This window comes from Vulpes lagopus, chromosome 1, assembly GCF_018345385.1.
Source record: "Vulpes lagopus strain Blue_001 chromosome 1, ASM1834538v1, whole genome shotgun sequence".
Taxonomy (NCBI): domain Eukaryota; kingdom Metazoa; phylum Chordata; class Mammalia; order Carnivora; family Canidae; genus Vulpes; species Vulpes lagopus.
In genome coordinates this window covers 90,051,527-90,063,190 of record NC_054824.1, presented here as the reverse complement: position 1 = coordinate 90,063,190, position 11,664 = coordinate 90,051,527, and the positions used below count along the sequence as shown (strand labels likewise).

The 11,664-nt window shown below is 41.9% G+C and overlaps 1 protein-coding gene across 1 annotated transcript; it reads right to left on the bottom strand.

The window, feature by feature from the left end:
• Positions 1-469: 469 nt before the first annotated feature.
• On the bottom strand, positions 470-11,285 carry DPPA2 (developmental pluripotency associated 2). The gene is made up of 8 exons (XM_041748527.1): positions 11,256-11,285; positions 10,971-11,066; positions 9,008-9,152; positions 6,858-7,024; positions 6,694-6,759; positions 5,522-5,771; positions 3,607-3,802; positions 470-643 (listed from the first exon to the last, which is right to left on the bottom strand). Exons 1-8 carry the CDS (start codon positions 11,283-11,285, stop codon positions 535-537), a joined length of 1,059 nt encoding a protein of 352 aa, XP_041604461.1. The 3' UTR covers positions 470-534.
• Positions 11,286-11,664: the final 379 nt, after the last annotated feature.

Genomic DNA, 11,664 nt, shown 5'->3' with positions numbered 1-11,664 from the left:
GACACAGAGAGAGAGGCAGAGACATAGGCAGAGGGAGAAGCAGGCTTCATGCAGGGAGCCCAATGTGGGACACGATCCTGGGACCCTGGGACCCTGGGACCATGCCCTGAGCCAAAGGCAGGATGCTCAACTGCTGAGCCACCCAGGAGTCCCCAAATGAACCCTGTTGTAAACTATGGGCTTTGGGTGATAATGGTAAGTCGATGTAGGTTCAACAACTGCACCACTCTGGTGCAGGCTGCTGATAGTAGGGGAAGGGGTTGGAGCAGTTATTTCAGAGCTCTGAACTCTCTGTTCAATTTTTCTGAAAACCTAAAACTTTCAAAAATCTATTAATTAAAACAGAACTAAGTTATACTCTATAGGACTAAGTACTTGAAGCAGGAGTAGCAGTCACTTCTCGGCAAGCCTCAAGTACAGAATCCAGACATTCACATCCATACTCAAGGCTATCAAGCGATGCTGAGGCTGGCTAGGACAGAGCGCAGCAAACACTGGGATGCAATTCAGGGGTGGCTCTGGGCTCTCGACCATTTATTCTGTATCAAGATATGGCCCATTCAAAGGGAATGGTGTTGATGTGTTCAAACGAGGTCGCCTTTCCTTCCCCAGTGCAATTAATCTTTTCATTATCTTCTTATTTCTATAAAGAAATTTAGAAAAGAATTTTGAAAAATTGTTAGAGTAAGATAGACCATTCCAGGGGTGCCTGGGTGGCTCAGTCAGTTGGGCGTCTGCCTTTGGCTTGGGTCATCACCTCAGGGCCTGGGACCGAGTCCCACATCAGGCTCCCTGCTCAGTGAGGAGCCTGCTTCTCCCTCTCCATCTGCCACTCCCCCTCTTGTGTTCTCACTAGCTCTGCTCTCTCTTTAAAATACATAAATAATCTTAAAAAAAAAAAAAAAAGACCATTCTGCACCAACTGCAATAAGGAATTCACTTCTGGGGTTCCTTAGTAGTTTACCCCACCACCCAAGAATGGTGGGTTAAAGAGATTGTGGCAAAGAAAGAAACATGATTGTCCACTTACTATGATGAGGGCTCATAGTCTATATACTACAAGTAGATCCAGCTCATTTATTTATCTTTAAAATGTATTTATTTATATAAAGTAATATCTACACCCAACGTGTGGCTCAAACACGCAAACCCAAGATCAAGAGTAACACACTCTACTGACTGAGCCAGCCAGGGGCCCCAGGTCCACTTCCTTTATATTTATACCTTCCTTTTTCTTCCTGCAGGTTCTTCCCATATCCCCGTCTCTATTCAGACTCGATCATGGGTTTCCCATTTATAAACATAAAGAAACAAAAGAAAAGAAGAAAGCAAGGAAGGGAGAAAAGGAAGAATGGAAGCAAAAAGCTTCCTTAATATTATTGCCTCAACTACCGTCTCATTCTCCACCCAGGTAGAAGAGATTATTAACAGGTCCTGTTCCTAGTTCTTCACATGTTCTACTGCAACTTGAAATCACCCTATTTTGTGTCTATATCCCCTTTCAATATATTCACAAAAAGGCCACCTTTTTCTGTGTGTCCTAAACTCACATTCCCAACAGCACTGCATTAACCATAGTCTTACAGGGCCATCTCACCACCAACCATCTCCTTCTGAAACTCTGTCCATTAGCTCCTTTTTTCACTTCTCTCTCAGCCTTACTTGTACTTTTTGGTCTCCATTGATTGCCTGCCATTCGTATGCTGCATCTCTTTTGGGTTCTTTCCTCTACATACTCCTATGCACTATTTATATGGCAAAGACCCAAATCTGTTTCTCTCTAGCCTACACTTCTCCTGGAATGCTAGACCCATGACCATCATGTCCCATGTATCACATTCTTGGTCACTGAACTCACACTGAAATGTGGACTTTTCCATCTAACAAGATAACAACTGTTCCCTGTACTCCTGCATCTCTTAAGTTTGGCCACTGAACTCGCACTGAAATGTGGACATTTCCATCTAAAAAGATAACTGTTGGGATCCTTGGGTGGCGCAGTGGTTTAGCGCCTGCCTTTGGCCCAGGGCGCGATCCTGGAGACCCGGGATCGAATACCACGTCGGGCTCCCGGTGCATGGAGCCTGCTTCTCCCTCTGCCTGTGTCTCTGCCTCTCTCTCTCTCTCTGTGTGGCTGTCATAAATAAATAAAAATTAATAAATAAATAAATAAATAAAAAGATAACTGTTCCCCATACTCCTGCATCTCTTAAGTTTGTTCCATTCCTCTTTAAATTCTTTGCCAAGCTCATAGATTGTATCTTTCCAGAATTATTATTTTATTTAAAAATTGTATTCATTTGAGAAAGAGCACAAGTGGGGGGCAGTGGCGAAGGAAGAAGCAGATTCGCTGCTGAGTATGGAGCCTAATATGGGACTCAATCCCAGGACCCTGAGATCATGACCTGAGTCGAAGGCAGATGCTTTACTGACTGAGCCACCCAGGTGCACCTCTTTCTATAATTATTATAGTAGTCTCTTTAGTTTCTGTTCCAAGATTTCAATCCACTTCCTAAAAAAAGCCTTAGTTTCCTTCCACACTCATGTCATTATCACCTCCAATTCCATTGTCAAAAGCTTAGTTTTGTACTCAAACATTAAGGCGGCTATGGTCTATGTAAAAATCCAAAGCAGGGCATATGTGTATGCCTAGTGTGTACTTCCCTGAATGGTGAGTATGCAATTATATTCTCAAAAGAGTCCATGTCCCAAAAGTGACCTGAGAAATTAATAGCCACAGGATAATGAGACCTTTTATATAGATATAAAGCTTGAGGGATGCCTGGGTGACTCAGCAGTTGAGCATCTGCCTTTGGCTCAGGGCCTGATCCTGGAGTCCTGGGTTTGAGTCCCACATCGGGCTCTCTGCAGGGAGCCTGCTTCTCCCTCTGCCTGTGTCTCTGCCTCTCTCTGTGTATAAGTAAATAAAATATATTTTTTAAAAGATATAAAGCTTAAAAAAAAAAAAAAGATATAAAGCTTGAAAATAAACGAACAAACTTGCGATGGTCAGCTCCTCCCTCCTCCATTTATTTATCAGTATATGCTTGAAACATATTGACCTATTTGCAATTTCTAAATATGTCATGTTCTTTCACTTCCATGTATTTGTATGGGCTGTTTCCACTACTAGACTGCCCTAATTATTACTTTCCAAATGGTAGGCTCTTCCCCAGTTCATGCAATCCCTTGGGAAGGTTCCCCAAGCTACTCCAATATAGGTACTACCCATACATTTGCATAGCATCTCTTACTCCTTTTCATTAGAGTGCTCCATGGATTTTTGTCTTACTAATTTGTATGTCCTCAGTAAAGTATCTGACATGTGAATTCTTGAGTCTTTTTTTTTTTCTTAAAACATGTCTCTAAAATTGAGGCAGTTAAAGTCCTAACTTAGATTCTTCGCTAAGGTTTCTAAGAAGCAGCCACATTTATCCAAGTTCTAATCCACTACATTAAGTTTTCTGCTCCCTATTTTTGCCTGATCTAATGGAAAATTAAGAAAACAGCATATTGCCCTCTTTCTTTCTCCTACTAAATTATTCAGAAACCTATCCAGATATCTCCTTTTCTGTGTACCATACTTAGAAAAATACTAAGGGTTACCTTTTAGCACATTCAGGGCATAACATATTATCTTCTAGGCCTGGAGATGGGAAAGTGCAGGCAGGTAACAGGAAGAGAGAGATCATCCTTTTGGGAGTGTCAGGCACCCAGGCCTGACCTGCATGAAACTGCAGGCGAACCCAACCTTGTGTGTCTGCAAGGAGAGGCCTGCCGTGGACCACACACCACCTGACACCTGAGGGAAAGAGAAGCAAATATAAACAGCAAAAATCAAGTAAAAGCACCCTACTCCAACCTCCTAGGAAGTTTTGCTCTTACATTCTATCAATGAATCAACTGAATGAAAAGTATGAAAAAGGTACACCAAAGACACTAGATAGAATCTGACTTCGCAAATTATATGCCACAAGGGATAATAATTAACTTTTTGGAATGGTTATTCTGTGTGGAAGATTTTGCTAAGTGGTTTATATGCATAAATACATTTATTCTTAAGAGCATTATTGATATTTACCTTCTATTTACTTTTATTTACAGGCAAGGTAACTGTAGCTTATCTTGTTAAATATCATAATTTTCCCCGAGCCAAGACTTCGATCTAGATATTCTGATTCACAGTCCATTTGCCCAACCATTACACTGCACTGCCCCAACTACACAAAACAGGCAAGAGGATCTTTGTTTAGAAGTTTACGGAACAGAGCACCTGGGTGGCTCAGTCAGTTAAACAACTGCCTTCGGCTCAGGTCATACCCCCAGGTCCTGAGATAGAGTCCTGTGTCGGGCTCCCTGCTCAGTGGGGAGTCTGCTTCTACCTCTCTCTCTGTTCCTCGTCCGTCCCCTCTACTCGTCCCCTCTACTCGTGCTCTCTCTCAAATAAATAGAATCTAAAAAAATAAAAATAAAAAAGTAAATAAAGTTGAGAGGAACAGTCCTTGGGAGCTTAAATATCTCTCCATTCAGACTGTAAGTTAAGAGTTGAAATTATGTGTGTTTGGATCACAGTAGGTGCTTAATTACTGCTGAATGAAGAGGAACTGAAAGCCTGAGTTAGCATGTGAGATGATACTACTTCATATGGCACATTAATGAAAATTGGAAAGAAGTGTCATTTTTGGGAGAGCAGTCCTCCAGAGACAGCTTTGTGGCTGCACAGTGCCTGCCTCCTCACAAAAGGAAGTGCAGCATGGGGAGCCCATAGTAGGCCAGTTTCAACTCCCTGTGAAATTCTTTTGGCTGTATTTCTTGTGAATGAACAACAGCCCTATAGTTAAAATGAAAAAAAAAAAAAAATCCAGGACACTTCTGGTAATGGGATGGATGGGGAAAGATTTCAAGTCAAAAAGGAGGAGGACTTTGTGCCAGCCTGAGTTGGGGTCTGCTGGAGATGAAGAGAACTGTGACCCACAGGAGCAGGAGCTGGCCAAAAGTGGGGCTGAGTTACTCTCAAGATCCTTTAAGAGGGCAGGGGCCCCAAACATTTCAGTGATTACTGCCCACTTTTAATGTGTCAAATTGTATTTTGTAAGTCTCAGAATTATTCTATGAAGCAGAAGAGTTGCAACCGTCATTTTGTCAGTCAGGATACATTATCAGATTATGCTTTCTTCCCACCCAGAACTTCTGTTTATGGTGAAAAAGGATTACAACTTAATCACCTAGCTTAGACATTGGTCCATGCAAAACTTGACTACTGGTCAATGGAAAGATAATTCTTATATAAATCTAATATCCAATCTACAATATTTCTAACTCTTTCCCTTTTACTCCCTTTCAGTAGGGGACTACTAAAATTTAACCTTCTCTCTGTAATAGCACTCATTTTTTTTTTTTAACATAGGTTCCACACCCAATGGGGGCTCGAACTCATGAGCCATTAGATCAAGAGTTTGCATGCTCTACTACCTGAGCCAGCCAGCTACCCCAATGCTCACTCTTTTAAGGTTGATCTTACCAGAGGCTTGCAGCAGAAAGGTCTCAACAGAAGCAGGAATGGAACGTGAATTCACAGACTTGGATTGACTGGCTCTTGCAGCAATTCTTGACCATGCTGCCAACATGCCTTCTTGTGCCGAAGTTACCACTTTGACTGTATTAATTCCCCTGCCTCTCTCACTCTTACAACTTTTCCAAATCTTGGCCACCATCTTGCATTTTGCCGAACATGACTCCGATGTAGCCTCTGGTGGTGTTTCAGGAATAGTCTATAAATGGGATTCATGGTGAGTATTCAGCAAAGTGCTACTGCCCTAAAGACTCTTGTGTTTTGTGTCACATTGACCCATGCGTGTAAGTGTAGGTAAGATCTAAGATTGTTAGTTCCCTTAGAGCAACCAGGAGGAATTTTTGATTGTTAAAACTGAGAGTAGTTGAGTGGGAAAAGCAGAGGGGGTTGCCAATGATGTTTAGTGTGTAGAGGCCAGGGATGTTTAGGCCTAAAGTGCACCAGACAGTCCCCTCACCAAAATAAATTATTTGGCCCAAAATATCAATAGGCTTTTTATTTTCCAATTGAAGTGTAGTTTGCATACCATATTATATTAGTTTCAGTTGTACAACATAATGATTCGACATTTACATACATTACCAAGTGATCACCATTAAGTCTACCCACCATCTGTCACCATACAAAGTTGTTATAATATTACTGACTATATTCCCTATGCTGGACATTGCATCCCATGTCTTACTTGCTTCATAACTGGAAGTTAGTGCCTTTTAGTTCCTATCCTTTATTTTGTCCATCCCCCCACACCTCTCCTCCTCAGGGTACTTCCAGATTGTTCCCTTTTTCTTTTTTTTTTTTTTTTTGTTCCCTTTTTCTATGAGTCTGTTTCTGTTCTGTTTGGTTGTTTTTTTAAAATTCTACATATAAGGGAAATCATATGGTATTTGTCTTTCCATCTGACTTACTTGACTAATACTCTCCGGGTCCATCCATATCATTTTAAATGGCAATATTTCATTTTTTTTTATGGCAGAGTAATATTCCTTTGTATTGTATATACAGCATCTTCTTTATCCAAAATATCAATAGCCCTGATTGAGAAATATTGCCTTAGAGATACAACATATATAGGGATGATGAGATAGAAGGAACAATTCACAATAAGCACTCACCTTTACATTGTCACACTCCTGGTTTGTTTCAGAGTAAGCATGTTTCTGGAGCCTCAGATAAACCTCTATTTTCTAAGGAAATTAAGAGGGGGGAAAGAAAATTACAAATTGACAAAGCTTCCCATACTTGCTCTGTGCTTCGTGCTTCAGTTTCCCACCAGGGTACTCACCCGGCCATGGGTACTCAAATTCAGTTGTTGGCACCAGTTCCGCAAAATGTCCCAACGTACTTTATTAACAGGAGGCAAACTGGCTGGCAAAGGAGGGGCTGGTGTACTACAACAACAACTATGTTTTGGACAAAACTTGAATCGTTCACTTATATGAGGATGACAAACTGCAAAAAGAAGGAAATGCAAGTAGTAATAACTTAATATTTTTAAGATTACAGTTTGACAGAGTTCTTTCTAATTCCTTACAACCCAATTTGCATACACACATACACCCCAAATACCTTTCCTCTATCAGAAATAAAGTAATAGATTCTGTAATTAAAGGACTCACCCAAGATCACATCTCCATTAAAATGGCAGACCTGGAAATCAAACCTACATTTTGAAATTCTAAATCCTATGTTTTTTTTTTTTTTTTAAGATTTTATTTATTTATTCATGAGAGACACAGAGAGAGAGGCAGAGACACAGCCAGAGGGAGAAACAGGCCCCATGCAAGGAGCCGGACGTGGGACTCGATCCTGGGTCTCTAGGATCAGGCCCTGGGCTGAAGGGGGCGCTAAACCGCTGAGCCACCGGGGCTGCCCTGAATCCTATGTTTTTTATTTTTTATTTTTTTTTTTAATTTTTATTTATTTATGATAGTCACACACACGGAGAGAGAGAGAGAGAGGCAGAGACACAGGCAGAGGGAGAAGCAGGCTCCATGCACCAGGAGCCCGACGTGGGACTCGATCCCAGGTCTCCAGGATCGCGCCCTGGGCCAAAGGCAGGCGCCAAACCACTGCGCCACCCAGGGATCCCAATCCTATGTTTTTTAAACTACATATAGCAACTTGACTTTTGCAGCCACCCACATACACTTGGATAGAACAATATATTGTATTGCTAATCCAAAATGTCTAGATTTTGGACAAAAATCCTAGTTGTCCCTAGAGAAATCAAAGAAACCACCCAACTACCCATGGTCCTGCATTCCACCAGCCTACCTCATTTTCCTCAGCAGCACCCCCATCTCACCTGACTCTGCTTAGGTGTAACCTGTCACTGTACATTGCAATGAAGTCCTGGATTGACAAAAGTAGATTCACAGGTGGGTGTATGGGATATGCCTTGAGTTTGGGGAAACCATTTCCCCCTCTTGGCCCAAAAATAAAATCATTCCGAAAATACTTATTTGATGCCTTTATGTGAAGCACTAAGAACAGATTCAAAAGGTCATGACATTAAGATCTCCTAGATATTTGATGAGTAATTGCTTACCAAGCAAAATACTAATTTGAGAAGATGTGGATCAAAGGGTACAGATTTTCAGCTATATGATGAAAAAGTTTTGGGATCTAATGTACAGCATAGTGATTATTCTTAACAATATTATGCTGTGTGTTTTAAAGTTGCTGAGAGCAGGGGCAACTGGGTGGTTCAATGGGTTAAGTGTCCAACTCTTGATTTCGGCTCATGATCTCAGGGCCCTGAGATTGAGTCCCGCAGTAGGCTCTGCATTGAGCATGGAGCATGCTTAAGATTCTCTCTCCCTCTCCTTCTGCCCACCTCCCACTCCCTACCATGTGCTCACTCAGGCACGCATGCTCTCTCTTTCTCTCTCTCTCAATAAATAAAGTCACTGAGAACAAATATTTAAATGTTCTTACGGTGGAGTAGGGTGAGGGGTAGGGAACTGTGTGAGGATGGATATTCTACTTAACCTTTTTTTGGCAACTATTTTGCAATATAAATGTAAATCAACCATCACATCGTACACGTTAAGATTACACAAAGTTATATGCTGATTATATCTCAAAGCTGGAAAATACCACTTCATCTTTACAAGAGATATGTAAAGTATGTTTCAACCAAAACGAAAACAAGATTAAGCTTCATGAATTGGGAATTTGAATTCATATCTAGCTGACTATAAGAACCCCGCTCTGTCCAAGGCACTCCACATGCCTATATTTTGTGTCTTAAAAGGCAAGGCATGGTAACTACAAATGAGAAGTGTAGTAGTTAGAGGACTTTCTTACCACAGGTAATCAAGGTAAGATTTAAGATAGATGTTGTACAGTCAAGGATACGAAAGAAAAATCATTTTCCTGGGCTTACCGGCACTGAGGGAGCAGTAAACTGAGCAATCTCTGCCCTCATACCTTTATCGCTTGACCCAGGCATCTTCAGACTGACTTCTGAAGTTGAAGAAACACTTGGTTCCATTTGTTCTTCATTAAGTTCTTCATTAACTGGAACCAATGTGAGAATCACACTTTCTTCCTCTAATGCCTCCTCAGAGAAATTCTGGAAAGGTAAGGGTCAATCGTGGATTCTCATTTGATGCCATGAAACTAAACTGCTTACCTTCAAAGCACGATTAATAAACTCAGAAACCAATAGGTTGCTGGAGAGAAGACTCACGATTCTTTGAATTTGATATTGATTAGCAGACCATTTATTTGATAAGAAAAGAGGGGTGCCTGGCTGGCTCAGTCCATGAAGTGTGTGACTTTTGATATCGGGGCTGAATTCGAGGCCCATGTTGGATATAGAGATTATTTTTAAAGATTTTTTAAAATTTATTTTTAGATGATAAGAGAAACAATGAGGAAATAGACAAAAATATATTTATAGGTGGGTATATAGGATACGCCCTGGGCAGCCCCGGTGGCTCAGCGGGTTGGTGCCTGCCTTCAGCCCAGGGCGTGATCCTGGAGACCCAGGATCGAGTCCCACATCAGGCTCCATGTATGGAGCCTGCTTCTCCCTCTGTCCGTGTCTCTGCCTCCCTCTCTCTCTGTCTCTCCTGAATAAATAAATAAAATCTTAAAAAAAAAAAAAAAAAGGATACGCCCTAAATTTGGGGAAACCATCTTCCTCGAGGCCTTCCTCTCCCTCAGCTCAAGCAAGTTACTTGCATTTTGTCTGCTCAATCTATATGGAATGTGTTCCTGCCTTCCCATCTTTCATGATTCCCGACGATTCCCAATTCCAGCCATTATCCACTCTCACTGGTAGATGCAATAATTTCCTATCATTCCAAACTCCATTCTGACACCATTCTTTCTGCAGATTGCTCTCCGGCTTAAAAGGAACACTTCAATGGCTTATCATTGCTATTCAGGTTAAAGACAAAACTCCCTTGCATGAGCTACAAATTTCTGGAGTCCGCCCTTTGCCTGTCATTCCTGTCACGACCCCTGAGCTTTCTGAGCTCCCGCCAGACTGGCTTTATTTCAGCTCCATGACCTGAAGGGAGCAAATACATATTTTACTCTGTTGCAATCACAGCAACACACGCAGTGCGCAGCACAGAGTGGGCAATCAAAGCTCTCTTAATGATCTAATTTAATGATAAGTAGGAAGGAACTAACATATTTACGAGTTTTTGTATAGTACACACGCAGGGGGCTAGGTGCTTTCTGTATTTTCTCATTTAATCTTCATGGCACATTTATAGTAGCGTCAGTGTTCCTATTTTTACAAATTAGGTCACTGAGTCTCAAAAATTAAAGGAACGATGTCATAGAGTATTTTATGCTTAAGTTTCCACCCAAATGTGGTGAATAGAGTCCATTCCAGCCCTAGTGCAATACTTTCTTCTCAGAAGAACCAAGTGGGTTAGATGGGGCCACACCCTTCCCACATGCAGTCTCTTCAGTGGCTTCCAACTGCTCACTCTCATCCTGCATATGTAAAACACTTTTTCTTTCTTTCTTCTTTTTTTTTTTTAATTCGATTTTTAAGTCACCTCCACGCCCCCGGGGGGCTCGAACTTAGAACCCTAAGATGGAGGGGTCACAGGCTCCAGAGACTGAGCCCACCAGGCACCCCCGTGTAACACTCTCAGAGCACTCCCACAACATTCACCCCAAGTCATCGGGGGAATATTGCCCCACTCTAGAGATACGCAGGGGCACGAAGCTGCGCTGTAACTCGCCCATCATCATATAACTTTATTTGGGAGTAGGACACACTCCCGGAGGACAGAAACCAAATTGGTCACTGCACTTTCTCACCTCCCCACTACCCTTTCTCACTCTCTCTTTATCACTGCTCTTCACTTGATGTTTTTCGCTTGTCCAGCTACCAACACGTCTTTCTACAGAAAGGATCTCTTACTTTCACCCTAGGAAGGGCAATCTTGGCCCCAGGAAGGGCAATCTTGGCCCCAGGAAGGGCAATCTTGGCCCTTTCCACTCTCAACCCAGACACATTCTGTGCAAGAAAATAATCCACTGGCAAAGAGGGGAGACTCCAAGATGGGAGATTTCTTTACACCCAGAAGCGAAGATTTGGGTGTAAATCCCAAATTTTGGGTGGTGAGAAGAAAACATTAGAGAGTTCGTAGAAGGGCTCTGAAAAGGAAATCTGTGGGAAGATTCATTCTGTCTGAACTAAACTTACCTGCTCATTGTCGTAAGTCGAGTTCTCCATTTCCAGGACGCTCAGCGGAAGGCAGAGCCAGCAAGGTCAGGACTTGGGCCCTCCAATCCTCTTCACCTGAGGGCTTCCAGTCTAATTTCTCCTTTTATAAGCAAATGTCTCTGTCTACTTCCCGTTTCCCAGAAGAGCTGCTTTCCTTCCTTCCTCCTCTTTTTCCCCTCCCACACTATCTGACAGTGTGATGATTTCATCACTTTTACACTATCTTGTCCATTATATGACAGTTGAGTTATTGAGTAATTAATGTCACTCCTAATGCATTTTAATACACTTTAAAATAAAGATTTTTTTTAGGGGCGCCTGGCTCTGTGGATAGAGCATGTGACTCTTCATCTCTTAGTCTGTGAGTTGTTAGCCCATGTTGGAGGTA

What these genes read in the sequence shown, in the direction of transcription:
- DPPA2 (XM_041748527.1), bottom strand. Translation starts at nt 11,285, where the DNA reads ATGGAGAACTCGACTTACGACAATGAGCAG. An exon ending in TTGCCCTTCCTAGGGTGAAA is followed by an intron (nt 9,153 to 10,970) that starts GTAAGAGATCCT and finishes TTACCTTTCCAG; the next exon opens with AATTTCTCTGAGGAGGCATT. An exon ending in ATTTGAGTACCCATGGCCGG is followed by an intron (nt 6,760 to 6,857) that starts GTGAGTACCCTG and finishes TAATTTCCTTAG; the next exon opens with AAAATAGAGGTTTATCTGAG.